We start from the raw sequence: 21,679 nt of genomic DNA, 5'->3' as shown, positions 1-21,679 counted from the left end.
CTGGCCGCGCTGGCCGCGCTGAGGCCGCCGCCAGCCAGGCTGCCGCGGGGCTGCGCCTCGAACTGGAACTTGTCGGCGATGCGGATGCTCTGCATGAGGATGACGTCGTCGTCCTTGCCCTTGGAGGACACCTCGCGCCGCCGCCGCCGGCCGTACGAGTCGACGCGCCGCACCATGCCGTAGTAGTCCTCCACGTCGCACACCACGGGCTCGCACTTGGGCAGGCACGGCGTGACGAGCGCCTTGAACTGCACCACGTCCGACGTGGGGAACTTGAAGGCGTCGAACGGCGCCTGCAGCACCTGCGAGCCGTCCACCGTGTCCACGGTCGAGATGGCCCCCATGATGGTGGGGTCCGTCGGGCAGCCCAGGCTGTCGATGAGCAGGATCTCGGACGAGTCCACGCCGTCCAGCGCGATCAGCTCGCGCACGAAGATCTGGTAGGGCGTGTGCTGGTCCAGGATGTAGAAGCGGAGGCTGAGCGCGTCGCCGACCTGCGCAGTGAGAATCGATGGGTGAGCGCGAACAACAAACGAACCGACGGCAAAAACTCGTAAATCAACACCGGTATTCGAACCCTGACCTGCGCCGTGTGGATGTCCTCGCCACGCCGGTCCGTGATGCGCATGGTGACGGTGGGCGAGACGACGTACGTGGTCTCCTGGGACTGCACCGCGCCCCCGCTGCCCGCCGCCCCCGCGTTGGCCCCCGCGCCGCCGCCGCCGGGCTCGCCGGCCACCTCGAGGCGCACGCCGTGGCCCACCGTGCTGTTCTCCAGGGAGTACGAGCAGCGCGCCGACAGCCCCACGTCCTGGCCCGTCACAATCTGGTCGTGGTGCTGCAACAGTCGAGTCAAACACGCTTTAGGCGACTCATTTCAATGAGAAGGGACACTAATTCCGTGACGGCGCACTCTCTGTCTTCGTCGCACCGCAGCGGGACGCCCGCCGAGTGCGACAGAGACAGAGTGACGAGAGCACCGCTCGGAATCAGCCCACTGTAAGTGCGGGGCGTGGCGGCGTAACCGAAACACCGCGCCCAGCGCTTAGCTCAGCCCGGAGCGCGGCCCTCAGGTATTCCAAGTCACTGTTCGGCGGAGGGCACGGGATCGCATTGCGTCGGTCATGAACAGGCCAGCCCGGCCCGTAACGGTGCGCGCCTTTACAAATTAGAATAGAATTAAAGTGAAAAATACTCGAGCGAGAGGGAGAGAGAGGGAGAGATGCAGCCAGTCCTAATCCCGGGCAGGCGGCGTGGTGGTGGTGACATCACGGCGACGGCGTTCTCAGGTCCTCGACGGCGAGGAGGGCGGGGCGAGTCCCAGACCAGCGCAGCGAGCGCAGCGCCTCTAATGACTTCATAAGCCTCCGTTATTGTTTGCGGCGAAAGAGAGAGGGGGAGAGGGAGGGAGACAGACAAGCGCCGTTTCGTTGGTCACTGTCCGGTATCCACCCTAATTGAAGCAACGACTGGTACACTGGTACGGACTGCGGAGCGCATAGATAGCGAGTCCCGCGAGCCCTGCGCTGTCATGCCGTCACTGTCCTCCAGGCATCCAGCATCAGGCGGCTCGGCTCGGTCGCCCCAAACGCCCGGATTACGGAAAGCCACCGCAATTTCGGCCCAGTTTCTTGTTTTGTTTTTGTTTGTCTTCCAGTGGCGCCGCCGCCGCCGCGCCGCCTGGTGTGAAAACGGGCGGGACGTGCGTTCGATTCCATTTCTCATACTCACTTGAATGATGATATCGGCCGAGAACTTGCCCGGCGCGTCCTGCTTCACGTCGCAGTTGAGATCGTGATAGCCCAGCTTGAGCTGGAAGTCGAGGCTGTTCACCACGTCCGACACGCACGAGTTGGGCCTGCTCTTGGCGTACACCTTGCCGTTGAACACCTGGCGACACGGAACAGCACGTAGGACAACCCAAATTTGCGGCTCCGAAAGTGAAGTGAAATGGCCACGCACGGTGGGCCAGAAGACCGGTGGAGGTGGCCAAAATTCTGGACGCGCTTTGAGCTCCAGTCACTAAATGGGCCTCGAACCGAACGTCTGACCCCACCAATGGATTGCTCTCCGAACGAGGAACCCATCGGTGGGGGTCACACGCTCGCTTCGAGCCCCATTTAGCGACTCTGGAGCTCAAAACGCGTCTGGAGTTTTGGCCGACACGGTCTGTCGCGCACCTTGTTGGTCTGCACGCGCGCCACCATGTCCGTGCCCCTGCAGTCGATGGTGACGTTGTAGCACGCCGTCAGCTGGTAGGTGATGGCCTTGTCCAGCTCCAGGTACGGCTCCTCGATGTGCTGCAGGCTGGGCGCCGCGTGGTGCGACAGCCGGCACACCTGAAACACGCAGAGCCGTCCATAAACCACGTAACACGCCCCGGAATGCGCGGAACCCAGACGCGCGGCATTCCCTCGGGAACTGGGCTATTTCTATTTATTCTATCCAGCGGGATTCCGGGATTCCCAAACGCCAGACGCGCCCGGCGAAGTCGCCAGTCAGTCACTCAGTCTCCCACAAGAAAAATTACGTTAAGCCCCGGTGCGTAATGGGCAGTATCCGGGCGGCGATTCCGGACACCGCTTTGTCGCGCCGTCTCCCTCGCACCCCCGCGGCCCTGCGAGACGCGCCGCGAGTGCGAGAGAGACGGAGCGCCGCCTACCTTGGGGCCGGTGTCTTCGTAGTCGAAACTGTGACAACGGAACTCGGTGCTCTGCAGGCACAGCTTCCTGCAGTCGGCCAGCGAGGCCACGTCCTGGTGCACCGAGTCCACCGTCTTGAGGATGCGGCCCGGCTGCTCCGTGAAGTCACACATCTTGATGGGGTCGCTCACGCAGTTGGACTCGAGGTAGTCGACGCGCTCCTCGGCTGTGAGGCTGCTCATGCCGGACACGGTGAAGCGGTCCATGTCGCTCATGGAGCAGTCGCCCGAGTCGTGGTGGAAGTTGGCGGACCTGCGCAGAGCGAAATCACACAAGGCGAATGAAATGAAATGCCCGGACACGTGCTGACAAGTTGCTCCCTACAAAGCGAGCGCGCTGAAAAAAAAAGTCGCACTAGAGCAATTCCACTAACGTCCTCGCCCCGCCGTCCAGCAGTGCCCTGCACGGCCCTGCACTGATTCCGTTTAATCGAACCACCTGCCAAGTTCTTCCGACGAAAGTCGTTCAGTTACTTTCTTTTTCCCTCTCCTTTTCCTTTTTGTTTTCTTTCTCCCTCTCTCTCTTTTTATTTATTTTTTTCGCGCGCCGCGGTCGCCGCGTGCTATACACAGGCGGCGCGCACGTCGGGGCATATAAGCGGTGCCGTTCCCGGTAGCCCTTTGAAGTCGCAGGCTGCATCCGAAATGGAGGCGGGCGCGTGCTGGGCCTGCAGACGCGCGGACGGACAGACAGACAGACAGACAGACAGACAGACAGACAGACAGACAGACCGACAGACAGGCAGACAGGCAGACAGACAGACAGACAGGCCGCGCGCTTTTGAAGGTGTGCTGGCCGCGACCGCGTGCGGTATGCACTGCCCCGCGCCTCGCAACAAATGGCTTTTAATTGAGTAAGGCGCCAGTGAGGAGAGGAGAGAGAGAGAGAGAGAGAGAGAGAGAGAGAGAGAGAGAGAGAAAGAAAAAAGAGAGAGGAAGAAAAAGTGGCGCGGAACAGAGCGGTGCCAAGTGCTGTCAATGGGGCGCTTCCTGTCAAGGCACTCGCAGTGGATGCTCCCCTCAAATGGCAATGGCGCGCTCCATTCCAATCATTCGAATCCTCTTTTTTTACAAGGCGGCGCCTCTCCGCCCCTCGCGTGTCGCTCTCCTTGCACTGTGCCCTGCACTGGAAACCAAAAGGTCTGCGTGACATTTGGCGAGGCGGAAACGGAGACGCTCCGCCGGACTCGAGCACGCCGACGACGACCTGGACGACGGCGACGACGGCCTCGCCGGGCGTAAATGAGTCCCGGGGGCGTGGCGGCAGGATCAAGCAGGATTAACGCGTAAAACGCGGGGCATTACGAGAGGAGCCGCACGGTGCTGTCGCTCTGTCTCTCTCGCACTCACGGCGCGTCCCGTAGGGGTGCGAGAGAGACAGAGCGACGAAGGACTTGTTCAGGATGAGACGGTTCCTATCCACCGCGACGCACTGTGAACAACAACAACAACAACCAGCTTGTTGTTTGGCTTCTTACGGCGGGCCGACTTTGTCATGGTCGAGAGCGGCGCTCCGCGGAGCAGCGAAAAATTGGAACGCCGCAGCGGACTGAGCATTTAACGCATTCAACGGTAACTTTACGAGAACGGACTTTACGCATGACGCGCGCGGGGCAGGGCAAGGCTCACGCAAAAATTAGATGCAAGTCACCGGGACCTTTATAGAGAGGCACGCGGGCTGAAGCGGCACGCCGCGAGGCTAGAGCTGGAGGCTGGCCCGCGCGCCCCCTCGGCCTTGCCTCGCCTTGGAATGGAGGAATGCCAATTCCAGTGCGCTGTAAAACCTCGCGGGGAATTTCGCCGCATTGTGTCACAACCCGGAACCACTGTAAAAAATAAAATAAAGAAGTAAAAAATTGGAGTGTACAGAAACTGCCACTCTCGGCCACTCAAAAAAAAAATTTGAACTGTCGGGAGTCGATCGCCGGACCTTACTGATGGAATCCGGTGCCTCTGTGCTCTCGGCCAACACAGCTGCTGGGAGCAAACATGGCCAACAGCGCCACAGCATGAACTCTCGAATTCTCCCCGCACGCGGTGTGTGAAAATGCCACGTCCTCGATACCGCCTTTTCAATTTACTAAACACGCCTGCTTTGACACTTTGACGTGCAATCTGAGGTACGGCCCTCTGCAGCAGCAGCCGCAGCTCTCTGCCGGGCCGCGTCCACTCCACTGGAAATGCCTGCACGCCCACCGTGAGGAGTCCGGGGAGGAGTCCGGAGGCACCGCGATGACATATTGCAGCCAATTTCACCGGGAAGCAGCGCGAAGCTGCACAAACCGCAAAGCTTAATTTTTTTTTAAAAAAAGAAAGGAACGTGTTGGTGGGCCGAAAATGCGGCGAGATTTACACAGCCTGCTCCTGCAGGAATCCGGCAGGCACCACCACACCGCAAACGCGGACACGCGGGCCGGGCACGCAAAAACGAGTACGAGTTCGAGTAATCGAAAAACGAAAAACCCTCGCCTCCGTTACACCGTCCGACTTGTGTTTGCAACTGCAGTCCGGAGGCTGGGACATCGCACGCTGATTGCGCGTAACGAGGAAACGGCAACCGAAAAAAGAAGAAGAGGCAGCGAGTTCGGGACGGCGGCGACCGTCTGCTTCGAGTTCTCGACTCTCCAGTCGATGACGTCGATGACGTCACGACGACAGCCCGACGGCGGGCGATATAGATGTCATTTTTACTCAGCGACTCCGCGCGTCAGCCGGCCCTTTTTTCGGCCGGCGGACAGGCAGCCGGCGGTAAGTGGTGTTATTTGTGGAGCCAGGAATGCGTCAAGTGGACGAAGAGAGGCAGGCAAGCCACTGTCCTAGCGCGGCGACGCGGCGTAGCGAGTAGCCTAGCGTCGACCACGGCCTCGACCACGGCCTCGGCCTCGACCACGGCCTCGGCCACGGCCTCGACCACGGCCTCGACCACGGCCTCGACCACGGCCTCGGCCACGGCCAGGGATCGCCCCGGCCCGGGTAACGGCCCTGGCTATCACAGGGCGGTCCGACTTGACGGCGACGACGACATCGAAACACTTGAGCGACTCCGTTGATTCCGCGAGCACCGACGACGCCAAGCCTACGGGGAGGGGAGGGGAGGGGCCAGCCGGCGATAGGGTGGTCGTCGGCCACCACGTCAAAAACATTTTTCATCACTGGGCTCTCCGCGCCCCGCCATTGTCCCAGGCCGCGCGGAGCCGCGCGGCAGCGCAGCCCACCGTCAAACCGCGCCGCGTTCTTACGAACTTCCGCGGCGAACGGACCAGCCAGCCGGCCCGCCAAACCACGTCGAATTCAAATTTCAGGCAAGACTTGGTTTCAAAATCCGATTTCCAAGTATTTTAACTCTACACTCAAAGCTGCGGTTATTGAGACTTTCGTACTTTTCTTCCGCAGCCCGGATCATTTTCCCGCCAAAAGCAGCCGCGGCCGGCGCGCCCCGCCGCTGCGTGGAGCTTATTAAAATCGTGGCACCGCCAGTGACCCCTTAGCGGGACTCCGGGTGGTCCGGCCGAGGGCCCGGCGCCTCCACTGCAAGTCCGGCCGCGCGGTATTTCGCTAACCAGCCAATCAGCGATCGGCACGGACGGAGCGGCGATTCTCGCTCCGTCGCTCTCGCGGGGCTCGCCGTCGGGGTGCGAGAGAGACAGAGGCGCGGTCGCGGGGATCGATCCGTAATCGAGTAATGTTCGAGCGGCGCCGTAACTCATCGAGTCGTCCGCCGGACCATCTCGGTCGCCATCCATTACACCGTAGCACCGCCGCGGAACGCCGCGGAACACCCCGGCCTTGTCATTGTTATTATTGTTGTTTATCTTTTTTTTTCGCGCCGCCCACCCCCACCGTGGCGATGAATGGTGGGAAGATGGAGATACCGCCCCGCCTCGTCAGATGCCGTGCCGCGCCGTGCCGTGCCGAGCCGTGCCGTGCCGCGCCGTTTGAGGGAGGGGTATATAAATTAGCGACCAGGGTGCTTCGCGGTCCGCGGACAGAGCACGCTAGATCCTCACCACCGGACAGACCGATGGACAGACGGAGATACACGCCGCCAGTCACAGGCAGGCCGGCGACAGGGCAGACGGACAGACAGACAGACAGACAGACAGACAGACGGGCGCCGAAGCGCCTGCCAAGCGGGAGATGGGCCGCGCTGCGCGACGCGGGTGTTCGGCGGGCCAGCCTACCCCGCACTTCGCAGGCGCTCCGACGGTGCCCGAAGGTTCCCGAAGTCCGAAGAGTGATTCACGCCGGAATGTCCTCTCCACTCGACGCCCGGACGGAACTAACTTACACTGCAGGGCCGGCGTGGCCCGGCGTGGCCTGGTTAGCAGGCTGCCAGCACTACTTGGCGAGGCGGCGCGGCGGCGTGGCGGCGAGGACGGCGTCGTGCTGGAAAGCGCGGAGGAAGGCCCTCTCCTCTCCGCCGGTCGAGGGGCGCATCGGACTAATCAACACATTCTCCTTCTCTTGGCCCGGGCCGAGGCAGACCGATTCCGAGAGTCGCGCTGTCTCTCTCGCACTCACGGGGCGCCCCGTATCGGAGCGAGAGAGACGGCTCTCGGTCTACTGGACCACCACGCCCCTGTCGTGTCGTGATTCGCGGATCAGTGACGACGCCGTCCACGCCGGCAGCGCCGAACAATCGCTCCGTCGCTCTCGCACCCCTGCGGCGCGCCCCGCGGGTGCGAGAGAGACGGAGCGACGTGCTGGCGGCGTGCGTGGCGGCACCGCGGCCCTTGAAACAAAGCCCGTATCAGGGTCAAGGAAATCACGCCACGCCGCGCGCCTTCCCGTTCAGTGTGTAGCACGTTCTCTCTCTCCATCTCTCTCGCACTCACGGGGCGTCAAGCCGGCGTGCGAGAGAGACGCGAGACCCGCAGCAAAAGTCGAGCAGGGCGGCCAAACGCGCGCCGGGCGAGAGAGATATGCAGAGGTGTCACATTTCTGAGGTGTTAGCCGTCCGAGGTATACCAGTGTACCAGTGCGAAGCTCGCGTGCTGCAGACTCGGACAGCTCCGTTTCGAATTATAGTTTTCCACGAAGGGATCGCACTCTGTTAAATTTTAGGCGATCAGAAGTGCTGCTTTTACGACAAAAATTGTGCACGTGATCGAATCTTCGAAAGCAGCCGTTTTTGCTGACTTTGGGCGGCCACTGCGTCCAATCTATTTGCGGTCAAAGGTCTCCCTCAACGCTCTAGTATTCTTAAGACCCTAGTCTTTCATGCCCCGCCTCGGGAAGGCTTTGACCGCAGCTAGTTTGGGAGCAGTGACCTCGCAAAAATGGTCAAAATGTAAATATATCTCCGAAAGTAACCGTTTTTGCTGACTTTGGGCGGCTACTGCGTCCAATCTATTTGTGGTCAAAGGTCTCCCTCAACGCCCTAGTATTCTTAAGACCCTAGTCTTTCATGCCCCGCCTCGGGAAGGCTTTGACCGCAGCTAGTTTGGGAGCAGTGACCTCGCAAAAATGGTCAAAAAGTAAATAAATCTCCGAAAGTAACCGTTTTTGCTGACTTTGGGCGGCCACTGCGTCCAATCTATTTGCGGTCAAAGGTCTCCCTCAACGCCCTAGTATTCTTAAGACCCTAGTCTTTCATGCGCCGCCTCGGGAAGGCTTTGACCGCAGCTAGTTTGGGAGCAGTGACCTCGCAAAAATGGTCAAAATGTAAATAAATCTCCGAAAGTAACCGTTTTTGCTGACTTTGGGCGGCCACTGCGTCCAATCTATTTGCGGTCAAAGGTCTCCCTCAACGCCCTAGTATTCTTAAGACCCTAGTCTTTCATGCCCCGCCTCGGGAAGGCTTTGACCGCAGCTAGTTTGGGAGCAGTGACCTCGCAAAAATGGTCAAAATGTAAATAAATCTCCGAAAGTAACCGTTTTTGCTGACTTTGGGCGGCCACTGCGTCCAATCTATTTGCGGTCAAAGGTCTCCCTCAACGCCCTAGTATTCTTAAGACCCTAGTCTTTCATGCCCCGCCTCGGGAAGGCTTTGACCGCAGCTAGTTTGGGAGCAGTGACCTCGCAAAAATGGTCAAAAAGTGATTGAAGTGATTTCACTGAACTATACGCACACTGATAATGTCGAGCCTGGACCACGACAAGGGATGTCTTGGGTTTCCCTGCGTGTCGGATGCAGGCTATGCAGGCCATGGAGGCCATGCAGGCCAACGCGGAACGCAGCGCGAACGCTCTACTCGCATCGCATGGGTAATTGAACGGAACAACCTCCGCGTGTGGAGCCCCCGCGTCTCAAGCCTCACGCCGCGCCTCGCGATGGCATGGCGCTCACACCGATTTCGCACTGTCTCTCTCTCACACCACGCGGCGCCCCGCGGGGCCGCAGCGTGCGAGCGAGACAGAGCGACGGAAGCGCTTGTTCTGCATCGGCAGTACCATGCGCTTCGAACCTCCGGCACGCGGTCCAGCACACTGTCCTTCTCGCAGCCACAAGACACGCCCCATGAGTGGGAGAGAGACAGACTCTCGGTGTGCCGTGCCTGGAGGACCCCCACGGAGCGGCGCGGCGTGGCGGCGACGCAGCCCAGCCCAGCGATCCGAGTCAGGTCCGCTCGGCGATTAAGCCTGGCGATAACTAGATGACGTTAATGCCCTGTCGCCACGCCCCGCCCCGCCCCGTTTGCCTAGGTCCATTCACACCGCCGTCGGCGCGGCGAGCAGGCAGCAAGCGGTCGGCACGAGGAGCAGCACCGCCGGCATCAAAAAGCCTCCTAAAAGGACGTTTCCAATTTAGTTGCGTTCGCACCTGCAGTCCTACAGTGCAGTGCGCGGAGCAGCGCGGAGCGGCGTGACGCCGATTCGGATCTGGCGGCGGTTCCAGCCGTTTTCATGCCTCGCCTACCGACGTGCCAAGTAAAGTGCGAAAGCACACACACGCACACACACACATGCCGGTACTAGGGCGGCGGAGTGTTGGTTGACGCGCGCCCCGACAACCCCACCTTGTCTCCCTATCTAGCCAGCGACTAGCGACTCTCTAGACTGTAGGGCCGAGCCAGGCCGAGGGAACCGGCAACAGGCGCGGTGCGGCCGCAGAGGAGGGCATGCTGGTGATAGAAAAGAAGGCAATGGACTCTCCAGAGAGACAAAGAACGGAACCTGCGACCAACAGACCGACCAGCTGCGACCGCGCGGCGGCGACGACCGACGCGACCGATGACCGTCGTCGCCTGTCAACGACAATTTAAAGAGATAATAGAAGGCTGGGCCAAAAGCCAAATCGAACCTGGCGTGGCGGAGAGGGGGGGGGGGCACGGCGCAGTCTGCCAGTGGCCAGGCAGCCAGGCGCGCTGAGTGCGGATTGCACTTTGCTGCCGGGTTGGATTAGCTGCTCGCCTATCGTGTCGAGAACATCAGCTCGTCAAGACGTCTTTTCCATTCGTTTTTATTGTGTTTTATTTTTTTCAGCGAGATAAACGGAGCGGATTGATGATATCAGGTGCAGCGGCAGCAACAACAACAACAGTTTTACGCCCCGACAACAACAACAACAAGCCGCGGAGACACTTTTGCTAGCAGCAGCGGGTGGCCGGGGAACTGACTCGACAAGGCGTTGGCGCCCATCGGCGCCTACCGGGCCATCCTCGCGTCCACGCCGGGGCACTTCTCGTCCATCTCGGCGGACGGGAGAAAAGAATTAATTTAGCCACCGCGGCGGGGGTCCACGCGACATTCCACTCACCTGCAGACGAAGTCCCGCTGGTCCAGGCACAGCTGCATGCAGTCCCTGCGCGAGGCGACGCGGTGGTGGCGGCGCACGGAGGTCCTGAGGACGTGCCCCCGCACCGTCTCGAAGGCCCAGTTCCTGGCCGGCGCCCCCGTCTTGGCCGCGCCGCCCGCCGCGCCGGCCTTGGCGCCGCGCAGACACGTCTTCTGCGCGAACAGGGTGAACACGGGGAACTGCGACTTGGCCAGGCCACCTGCAACACAAGCGTTTCTCCCTTTTAATCTGCTGCGTGGAATTTGGCGCGCTGCCCACCCAGACCGCCACACTGTGTGAGTCGGCCGCGCACGTGACCTGGATGCACGCGAATCGCGACGCGAATGCAGGCAGTGCGGGCGGCGACGGTGGGCGGCGGCGCGACTCATACACTGTCTCTCTCGCGCTCATGGAGCGTCGCGTGTAGGTGCGAGAGAGACAGAGCGACGATACCGACTCTCGGAATGAGTCTGCTGACCGCGGCTCGAGACACTGACCCGGCCAGCTCGGCGCGCCGACGCCGCGGCCTGCGACACCTGCTCTGGGACTTCCCCCGCGAATACCGACACCGAGGCGACTCCGCGGCGACACCAGGGACATGGACCCAGTGACCCGCTCGCGTTTCCGGGCGGTCCTGCCTGCAGCATTGTAGTGGCTCGGCGGGCTGCAGCTGGACCTACCTGCCCTCGGCCTGCAGGGCTGCATCATGGTCTGCCCGCTCGGAACGGGACGCCTCGAGGGGCGGGGCGGGCGGGGGGGGCGGGGCGGGGCGCGGTGTGGCGCTAGTTCGTAATAAATGGCCACAATTTGCAAGCGGGAAGAGCGTCACGGAACAGCGCACTGCGCCGCGCCGGTCCCGCCGACTCGACGCGACAGACTGAGTCTGCCCCGCCCCGCCCCCGCCCCGCGCAGCCCAGAGGGATTTTCGACAGCCTGCGTCCCGTCGCCCCGGCGCGGCGCAGCGAACGTGCACTTGCGGTATTTACCGTCTGGCAATGAGAGTTTGCTTGTTTCAGTCTCGGAATGAGTCATTTCGTCGTCCCCCTGCTTCCCGTCTCCGCGTCTTCGCCCAACGAGCGAGTAACCCGAACGTCCTTCCCGGGCCCCGTCCTCGGAACGTATTAGCCCGACCGATTTTCCGGTGACGTTTGCCTCATTGCTCCGAGGGAGAGAGAGAGAGAGAAAGTCACAACGAGTCACTGTTTGGGAGCCTCCTTTCGGGCCCCCCGTTGGGCCCCCCGCGGGACCCTCCGCAGGGCTCCGCAGGGCCCCCCGTAGGGCCACCTCTAGGGCTGCAGGGTCACAGACTGACATTCTTTTTCAGGACCTTGCGGCTGCACCTGTACTGGAGCACTGCAGCGCTGGCCACCCTGCGGGCGCGCGTGTAGCGCCGCGCGCGTTCCACGTTGTTCATGTTATTGTTGTTATTCTTGTTGTTGTTGTGCCCTGGATTCACTTAAGAAGCATCAATGTCATTTTGAGCAGCGAGTTTTTCTTTTTTTGTCCACCCCTTTCCGAAGGCTGTAATCCGGAACATGCACACGCGTGTTCGACATTGATGCATCACACCTGCAAGGGCAAAAAAAAAGGAAAAAGTAAATGCCTTGCAGCGAGATCAGACGGGGGGTCCAGGGGCCCCCCTCCAGTCGGATCTCATTATTCGGGCATCAAGCCCCGCTTCAAGGCCTGATGGCCTGATGGCCCCGCCGGTTGGTCGTTGCCTTTGCAGGTGTCGTCCGAACGGGAGCATTTCCGTGATACGGTTCGTCCGCCCCGCCCCGCGCCTGGCCCCGCCGTTTACACCAGACTTCCCGGCTTCCGGTTCGTCCGCGTTAAACTACCAAATCGGGCGGCCGTGGTGACAGCGCCACAGCGGGCTTCATTTCATGGTCATCACACTGCGCGCTGGGGCAGTTGGTCAGCAGGTCTGCCATGCCAGCGCGCTGAGGTTCACGTTGAGGTTGGCACCCTTTCAATACCGGCGCGTAATGGGAATTTTTGCCAAAATACCGAAGCGACTCTGGAGCTCGAAACGTCTCTAGAACTTTGGCCACCTCCACCGGTCTTCTGGCCCACTGTGCGGCGACTTCTTGACCTGCTGCACGCTTTCTACGAGCGTATGCGCCTCACATTCAAAGAGTTAACGTTAGATGGAATGTGCTCTCCGATGGACCATTCACAGCTTAAGGTCGTTACACGTCCATTCAGATTACAGCTGGGCGATATACGCACACACACAGTCACACACACAGACAGAGTAACGGGAGCAAACGTCATTCATCAATGGAGCAGAAAAGAACGAAACTCCCGCTTCCCGGAGACTCCCTCTTTTTCTTCTTACCTCTTACTCCCGTCTTTCCCTCCCTTTTTTTATTTCGTTACAAAATAACAGTTGTAAATTTATAGCGCACTTGCGCCCCTGAAAGTTACGAGTCATAAACTCGCGACTCATCGCATCATAAAGCCGGCGCGGTCCCCGTGCAACAGAGTTTTCCCCAAGAATTCGAGCGACAGACACAGAGAGCGGGGAGAGAGACAGATAATGACGATGATGATTGCCGCTCAATTTTTCGAGTCTGACTTTTTTTTTGCTTCGTTTTGCTTTGCGCGCGGCGCCACGCGTATCGGCGTTCTCGGGAATGTAGGTCAGTTTTCCGCCACGGCGATTGATTCATCGGCGTGTGTGTACGTACCGCACTTTGCAGTGGGCTGGCCGCAGATTCAGATTTGCATGGGGATTCGCTGGCGCGGCCCCGCCACGCCACGCCCCGCACACGCACTGCACTAGTCCGCCATTGTATGCAGAAATTATTGTTCAATATGTCGATGACTTGCGGGTCACGGCGTCGCTGCCAGGGTGGATGCAGGCCGGCAATACATTAATAAATTGCCAGTTATTGTCCCGGCGGGGCTCGTTACTTCATTACTTAACGACTCCCATAACGTCGCCTCGTTGCCGCCGCGGCACGCGGCCGAGTTCGATAGCTCGAAAGGCGAGTTCGATATATCGAAAGGCGAGTTTGATATCTCGAAAGGCTAACTTGACCATCTCGAAATTCAAGTTCGATATCTCGAAAGGTGAGTTTGATATCTGAAGGCTAACTTGATAAGCTCGAAAGGCAAGATCGATAGCTCGAAAGGCGAGTTCGATAGCTCGAAAGGCTCCCGCGCTACTTTCTGACCGCACCATTCAATTCTCGCATTCCCCGGGGCTGTGGACTTGACGCCAAAAAGATGGACACAAATGAGGACCTGGAGGGGGGGGGGGCGCTTTAGATGGGGTCGTTTGACTAGACGCCGTTCCGGCTGCCGGGCCTGCCGGCCCTGCTGGCACAAGCACACATACTTCGTGCACCGTGATTCTTTATCTCCGCGAGATTAAACGTTCGGCTGCTATATTTAGGCATGTGCATTTGATCATCAGGCGCAGCGAGCAGCAACAACTAACAGCATCCCCTAGGCGCCTGCACTGCCTGCAGCGCGCCGCCACTAGCTGTTACTCGATCGATATCTCGACGCCGCCTTCGATCTTCGATATGCGAGGCGTGGCGACGCGAACTACTAACTTTTACGCGCCTGACGGCGTTGACAGGGGCCCGGCCCGTGTTTACTCGCTGGTGCCTTGCAGTGCCTTGGCGGTGCCCGCGGCTAACAGCGGGCTTACAGTGTGCGAACACGCCTTCGGTCTTACGCCCTCCGCCGGGCCTCCGCCGGGCGAGCGCCAACCTTACGAGGCACTCCGTGATCCGGACGCGCGTGGCACGCGGCGGTCTGGACCTGCGGAGCGAAATGAATGCTCGCCACGGGATTCCTATCGGCAGTAAGGTACATCAGGGGGAAAAAATTATTTAACGAGTGAAAAAAAATTCTAAGTTCTAAACGTATTGCACAGTTTTTCTGGTTTTGAAATCGTCCAGACTGTTTAAAAAATAAACGGTTAAGGCCAAAAAAAACAAACTTTAAAATAAAATTTACACATTACTCCAAAAGGGACCTTTTTGGACTCTGCCAGCAAAACGGACTCTTTTCCAGGTCCACCCTAACGGTCCACATGTCCGGGGCCCGATTTCGCACCCGCGGTAGCTAGCTCGACCTGAGGGTGTGATCACTGCGGAATGCCGGCCGGGCGTTTGTTTTACGGCCTTTGGACTCGCAGTGGCGTGGTCTGCCGGACGACCAGAGAAGTGGCAGTGGTGCACCTTTTGTTGCACTGCTGGGATAGACTACCGCGTGTCATAACCGCCACCCTTAAAACCGGCAGGATTCCGCCGGAAAGCCTCAGGAAAGTACACGCTAGCCACCCCCTGGTCATCACACTCTAAGCCCCTCCCCCTCCCAGTGGGCCCCATGGATTACGGGGCCTCAGTCTGCAACGTGCCACGGCTCCTAATGGCGCCTAGGACGATGCCATTGTATTAATTAGCTGATCCGTTACGTGTTGTTTGAACGTGTTCGGCGTGCAGTCGACCGGCCGTGTGTGTGTGTGTGTGTGCCTGTGTCTGTTCCAGATGTAATACATCCCCACACGGCCCCTAATCGTCTTAATTCCGGCGTTGCTGTGCATAGGTTACTCTTGGGCGCGCGGCGAGGTGCTGGCTTCGGTCTGGGTCGTGATACCTTGCTTCGCCTGCTCCGCCTGCTTGGTGCTCGACCTCTTCTTCACAGAATTTGAAAAGCGAAGCGCACACCGACCAATGTTCACCGCGAAACACGGCAAAAAAAGAGGAGCATTCGGCAAAAAGGGAGAAAAGAAATACCAGTAATTAGGGAGATTGATCCCAAGGATATTTGATCACACCCTGATAACGATTCCTCGTTGTGAGACCTTAAGAGGGCTTCTTTGTTACGGCGCCGGTTTTGTTGGATGTTCCCTGGGGTCAAAAACCAGGAAAAAGCGTTCAAAAACGCTTTACAAAAAAATGCAACCGGGCGAGTTGAACCCCGCGCTCTATGTCGTCGCCATTAGACGCCCGTTCATAATCCGAGGCACTGGAAGGCTGGAACTCCGGGACGGCGTGCCGGGCCAGATCCACGACACCCGATACAGTGTGGCACCGCACCAGGCGGGCCTCCCTGAGTTCGACAAAGCCACCCAGTACCAAAGTAATTCAAACTAGAGTCCTAAAGTCCTCACTTTAAGCCTCCACGTCGCCTTTTCCTCACGTGTTACCCACTTACAGTGTCGTCGTCTTACTTCTCAGCGCGGTAAGCGTTACACTGTGGCGTGCCCGGCCAAGTGCGTGTCTCGGCGTGACTTGGCGTGACTCGGCGTGACGACCGCCGCGTGCCGTGGGACGATACTTGGCGCGCCTGATGCATACGTAAAGCCCTTCGGGTCTCTCTCCCTCTCTCTCTCTCTCTCTCCTCTCTCTCTCTCTCTCTCTCTCTCTCTCTCTCTCTCTCTCGACCCGCGGCGACGCTTCCAGCGTAGCCTCGTCGTCAGCCAGCTTGTCTTGTCCGCCTTCCCCAGAGCACGTGGGACTATGAGTTAATTATTGCATTGCGGGTTCAATCTGAATCTGTGTCCGCGAGGAGTGACGTACCCGCTAAGGTTCTTCTTCTTCTCCTGCTCCCCGAGGCGCCGTCGTCGCGTTGCGGTGCCGCGGTGCGGCGGTGCCCGAGTGGCGATGCGAGCCACGCGCCTTCCCCCCTCTCTGCGGCTTCTGGATCGCACCCTGCCCCGGCCACACCGCAGCTCAGCTCAGCTCGCCTGGCGCGCTAGTTCGCATTCAAAAGTGGTCAGTAACAATGACGTGCCAAAGCGCCGTGCGTTCGCCGAGGCAGGCGGCGTCGGCGTCGGCGTCGGCTTGGCCCTGGCAGTGCTGGCGCCACCGTCTCCGTCCCGCGTTGAGGTCCCTTCTGGCAAGTCCACTGTGGGGTGGCGTATGAGCCTTTCGCCTTTCCAAAACGGTTTGCAGAGTTCCCTAACTGTTTCGGTGGGCCCGGCCAGCCGGCGGCCGGCAGGGCAGCCATGGCATACTCAACGATGGAAAATTGGCAGTCGCCTAGCAATGGCCATGGGCTCGGCACGGCGCGGCACGGCTATGGGGAGACGGTCATTGTCCTTTCGGCCGGAAACCGAGCCACCGAGCCAACCACGCCAGCCAACCCAACGGCCGAACGGCCAAACGGGGTGAGGCGGTGTTACCTCGCGCGGGCGGCCCGGGGCTCTCGTCCAGGAGACGAAGTGACGCTTTTACTTCGAACCGAACGTGTGACCCCACCAATGGATTCCTCGTTCCGAGAGCAATCCATTGGTGGGGTCACACGTTCGGTTCGAGTCCCATTTAGCGACTTAGGAGCTCAAAACGCGTCCGCGATTTCGTCCCCCTCCACCGGTCTTCTGGCCCACTGTAAGGCGAGGCACGCCGCGTTTCCAATAAGTCTGGCCGCGACGTGCGTCCGTGCCGGCGTGTCGCGGCCGCCGGTTCTCATGTCGGAATCGCTGAAAGTGATACCATCACCGTCGCGCTGATGCTGCGGCGCGCTGCCGGCCGATGCTCCGTGTACAGTGTAGTGCTTTCTCTTTCCGGGGACGCGGTCGCCGAGAGTAAACGCCGGTCGAATTTCACGTTCCCGTCCGTCCGTCAGCCCGCCGGGCCGGGCCGCGCTGCAGTCCCATTGGCGGTAGCGATGTATGAGAGCAGCACGGCCCGCCACGGCGTACAGCATCAACCTTCACGTTTCGACTCTCGTTCGGCACGACAGGGATCGTGGCGCACGGAGCGCCGAGTCGTCCCGTCGCTCCGTCTCTGTCGCACTCGTGCGGCTCCCCGTGAGGGTGCGAGAGAGACGGAGCGACAAAGGGCTCCTCTGAATCGCTCGGCAGACAGCCCGTCCCGGTGGGCCTGTTTGGCCAGCAGGCCGATTCCGCACAGTGCCTCCGTCTCTCTCGCACACTGCCGCGACGCCCCGTGAGTGCGAGAGAGACGGAGCACGGCGTGCACGCTGCCGCAGTCAGTCAGTCAGTGGGGTCCAGGAGTAGCCTGATGGCCTGATGGTGCCTGATAGGCCCGTGTACAGTGTACGCGCTCAAGTGGGTCAGGTCCGTCAGGACTCCGTCAGGAGGGACTCGTTTTGTTCGTCGTCATCCCCATAACGCTGTGATGCGATACCCGGGCCCCCTCGTCTCGCCCGTCACCTGCACTCTCCCTCCCCCCCCCTCTCCCTCTCTCTCTCTCTCTCTCTCTCTCTCTCGCACCGCCCATCACGCTGTCACCTCTCTCGCGAGCCGCGCATGCTCGAGAAAAACCTTTCTTGTTTGACGCGCATCGTCGTTTTCACGCCCTCGTCGTCGTCGTCGTTTTTCGAGCCGAAAAAAAGCAACAACAACAACAACAACAACAAATGGGAGCAGAGCGCGGGCATGTCACCCCGTCACACATACTAAAGCCTCCTCGAGGCAGAGCAGAAGAAAACGAAAATGAGTTCGCCGGGCGCCTGCCGACAGCACGGTAGGCAACCCACGCTCCGCTGTGTGGCGGGACTGCCTACGCGCCAGGCGATTGCGAGGCCCGAACGGCACCAGTCCTGTTGCCTGTTGCGTCGCGCCTGTTGCCCGCCAATTTACAAATAGCACACAGACAGGGCGGGGCGGGGCGGGGCGGGCGTGGCGCCGCGGGCCTTTACACTTGAGCGAGCAAGGCGAGGCTCCCATCCCTGTCCGAGAAGAGACAAAAAAAGGAGGGAAAAAAGAAAGGTCTGAAAGAGAGGCGAGCGCGACCGCGGAATCCTCGGCCCGGCCGCCTTGGCCGCCTTGGCCGCCTTGGCCCCGACGGCGATCACCGCTAGCCAAAAGGCGCGGGGCTCCGCGGGGCTCCGCGGGGCGGGGAGGGGGTGCAAACTGCTGCCTATCTGCAGGGACTTACTCGGAACGCGGCGAAACGCAGAGGCGTCTGCTCGGTTCGCTCTCCCTCCGCACGCCGCGCCGCCACGCACTGACCCCGGCACCCCGGTGCAACCGACACACTCTGAATAATCGGCCAGGCGTAACGGTCACGGGTTCGAGTCCCGACACTTCTATTTTTCCGCGCTCCGGGCCCTGGGGCCTTCGGGGCTGGTGCTGGGCCGCCGCGACGCCGCCGCCTCTCGGTTGCTCACAACGGAACCTGACCCGGCCTAACCTACCGGCCGACGGCCCCGACGGTCCGCCGCCGACGCCGTGGTGCAGAGCAAGCAGAGCCGCAGCGCCGCAGACCCGCAGCCGGCCAGATATCGTGTGCACCTTGGCGCGGATAGGGAACCCGATCTGATCAAGATCCTCTCCAAGGTGTGCATGCGTGTGGCTGTGCCGGACGCTCCCCCCCCCCCCCCCGCCACGACGCCCCCGCGCCGCCCCGCCCGGCCCGTAGTAGCGGTGGTTGGACACATGGCGACTCCCGTCCGGCAGTCCCGCGGCACGGCGCGGCACTGCCACGACACTGGACTGGACCAGGCCGGGCGGGCCGGGCCGCCACCGCTATGCTCTCAATTAGGAACGATGATATTTCCGATTGGCCGCAGCAGGCCCGGGCCGCCGCCCCCGCCCCGCCCCGCCCCGCCACCCTGGCCGCCGACGCTGGCCGAGGCCAAGCCGGACAGCGGCACCGCTATGTGGCCAGCACTTCCGAGTCAATGGGCTTGGGGCGGGGCGGGGCGCGGCGGGGGCAGCCCGATCGACGAGCACGACGACGCCTTCCAAAAGTCATGAGTGGCACACATTACTGGAGGCGGCGCGGGGGCGGGGCGGGGCGGAGCGGGGCGGAGCGAGGGAGAAGAGGCAGCAATTATCATTCTATCCGGAAGGCAGGCCCCGTACCCACGCCCCCGGTACCCGACCGTGCCGCGTGCTTCGTGCTCCGCGCTGTGATCGTCGAGGATTTGCTATTCGACCACTGTGCGGCCCTGCAGCCCTGCAGCCCTGCAGGCCGCCAGCACAAATAGGTTAGGTGTTGCGGGCCGCCGCGCCGCGCCGCGCCACGCCGAAAGCGCCTTCGGGACTTGAATGCACGAGCGCCGCGCATGTCAGCTCACTCAGCTCGGAGCAGTAATGCCGCTGAGATTAGCGCCCTCCAGCAGGGCGAAGCCGACGCCCTGTCTCTCTCGCACCCCTGCGGCACGCCCCGCGAGTGCGAGAGAGACAGAGCGGCGATGCCCACACTGCTCGGAATCGGCCTGCGGGTGGCTTCCTCACGGTGGCGTGCCCTGGCAGTGCCCTGGTGCGACTCACGCCTCCCACAGCCTATAACCCATCACCTGGGGGGCCCGGCCGACGCCCTGCGCGGCGGTTCGGCCCCGATAGCTTAATTTTCCCCATCGCCCCAATCGAGCGCGGGGGTCACTCTGTTATTTATGGGCGCCTTTACACGCTGCTCCGGACTGTCGGTACCCTCGGTGCAGCGAGTACTTACACCGCCGTCGGAAAAAAAAGGTCGACTTTGAGATCCAAGTAGTGGCAGCGATAGGCATCGACAATAACTTCCGCCTGTCCGACCCGGCCGTCGCTCCGTCTCTCTCGCACCCATACGGGGCGCCCCACGAGTGCGAGAGAGACAGAGCGACTCCCGGGTGCCGTCGAAAACGGAGCACCGCTGCACTGGAAACTGAAGGACTCGCCCCGTCACGAGGCAGACACACATTAGGCTAATAGTTGACGCGTCAATTGGGGTGCTTGCATTCCGAGGACTGTCGACTCCATCTAGTGGAAGGACGCGGTGCTTCACGGGACCTCACACCAGCCGTCGCTCCGTCTCTCTCGCACCCTTACGGGACGCCCCGCGAGTGCGAGAGAGACACACCTGTTCCTTTCCATAGAGCACCTGTGGAGGATCTGGAGCAGCGACCTTTGTAGCGAGCGTTCTCCGAAGTTCGGTCGCGCTGTCTCTCTCTCACCTTCACGTTGGACGGTCCACTGTGCGAGAGAGATGGGGTTCGACACCAGCCTGCCGCGCACTTCGGGCGGTAGTCTTCGGCACCGTTCTCAGCCAGCCCGGCGCCATCCCGTGTCATGTCATACACGATTCACGACCCGACCGGCGCCGTGGTTTCGTTTCGTCTCAAAGTAAATAATGCACCCTCCGCGCTCTCCGCGGCCACGGCGGCCAAGTCTGAGGTCGCCGCCGTGGCCGCGGGACACAGTGGGCCACGGTGGCCTTTGCTGCCTTCGACTCGGTCAGGGTTAGGGGGCCAACCGTCGCGCCTCACTGGCCGGCCAGCAGACGGATTCCCAACGCTTGTTTCGGCGCTCTGTCTCTCTCGCACTCGCGGGTCGGCCCGTAGGGGCGCGTGGGAGAGACAGAGACGGAGCGATTGCTAGCCGAGCGAGTCCGTGCAGTCGGGTCGCGCCTTTTGGCGAAGGACCGCCCGCACGCCGGGCATCCTCCAGCAGGCCGAGCAGGCCCTCTCCATGACCGATATGGGCCGGCCTGGCTGGCCTGGCTGGTCCGTACCGGGAAGAGCAAAGGGCAGTCATCGGCCGAATTATGATTCCGTTTTCGGGGCCGCCGCCTCCCCCACCACCCCACTACATAAACCCACCGTGAGATTGGACGATATTTCTGCGTTATGGAAGGACATTTTCTTTCCAGGAACACAGTTTGTGCCTCCACACTGGAAGCCCCCCCCCCTTTCCCCCCTGGCCTAATGCACTGCGCAGGCCGGTAAGAAACCGGCGCGGCCTGCCTGCGCCTGCCAGTAGTTTGTGTCAGAATAGAATTAGTTATTTCGTGGAGGAAGCTGCTACTGTCGTTTGGGGCGTGCGAACTGCAATAACCGTGGTCTCAACGGGCGCGCGGCGCGCAGCGAGCGGCCGGGCCGCCAACCGCAATGTGTTGTTTTTTCGCGTCCTTGTCTGGTGCCGCCGGGAGCCGGGCCCCGCCAGCGAGAGTGAGCGAGAGGGGAAAACCGAAGTGTTGCCGAACGCGTTTCCGTGTCGGCCCGTCGGCCCGACGCCCCAATGCAACGCGGGGCGGACCGCAACGGAAATCCGATCCACGTTACGGCCAGGAAGGCCGAGACGAAGACGAACTAGACGGAGAAGAACAGGGCTGATTCCGAGAGTCGTCGCTCTGTCTCTCTCGCACTCATGGGGCGTCCCGTAGGTGCGAGAAAGACAGAGCGACGTAAACGACTCTCGGAATCAGTCTGCAGGACCCACGAAGAAGCAGAACGTCCCGGGCGGGGAAGAAAAAGAAACATCACACACAAAAATCAAGCGTCTGAGCTCTAAAAAAGAAGAAGGAGGAAATGGAAGCATTGAAAAATTGACATAGCACTAAACCAGA

At 60.9% G+C, this 21,679-nt stretch overlaps 1 protein-coding gene across 1 annotated transcript in view; it reads right to left on the bottom strand.

Moving 5' to 3' along the window:
• LOC117639693 overlaps nt 1-21,679 on the bottom strand; it is a 39,643-nt gene that overhangs the window by 2,189 nt on the left and 15,775 nt on the right. Inside the window, exons 2-7 of the mRNA XM_034375568.1 lie at nt 10,401-10,638; nt 2,663-2,954; nt 2,181-2,339; nt 1,732-1,890; nt 584-838; nt 36-494 (exon numbers count right to left, since the gene is read on the bottom strand). Of these exons, the coding sequence (XP_034231459.1) occupies nt 36-494; nt 584-838; nt 1,732-1,890; nt 2,181-2,339; nt 2,663-2,954; nt 10,401-10,638 (1,562 nt within the window). The remainder of the gene's footprint in view (nt 1-35; nt 495-583; nt 839-1,731; nt 1,891-2,180; nt 2,340-2,662; nt 2,955-10,400; nt 10,639-21,679) is intronic.

Source organism: Thrips palmi, unplaced genomic scaffold (assembly GCF_012932325.1).
Source record: "Thrips palmi isolate BJ-2018 unplaced genomic scaffold, TpBJ-2018v1 HiC_scaffold_11, whole genome shotgun sequence".
NCBI lineage: Eukaryota > Metazoa > Arthropoda > Insecta > Thysanoptera > Thripidae > Thrips > Thrips palmi.
Note: the sequence above shows the minus strand (reverse complement) of the source record. Positions and strands in the feature narration are given on the sequence as shown.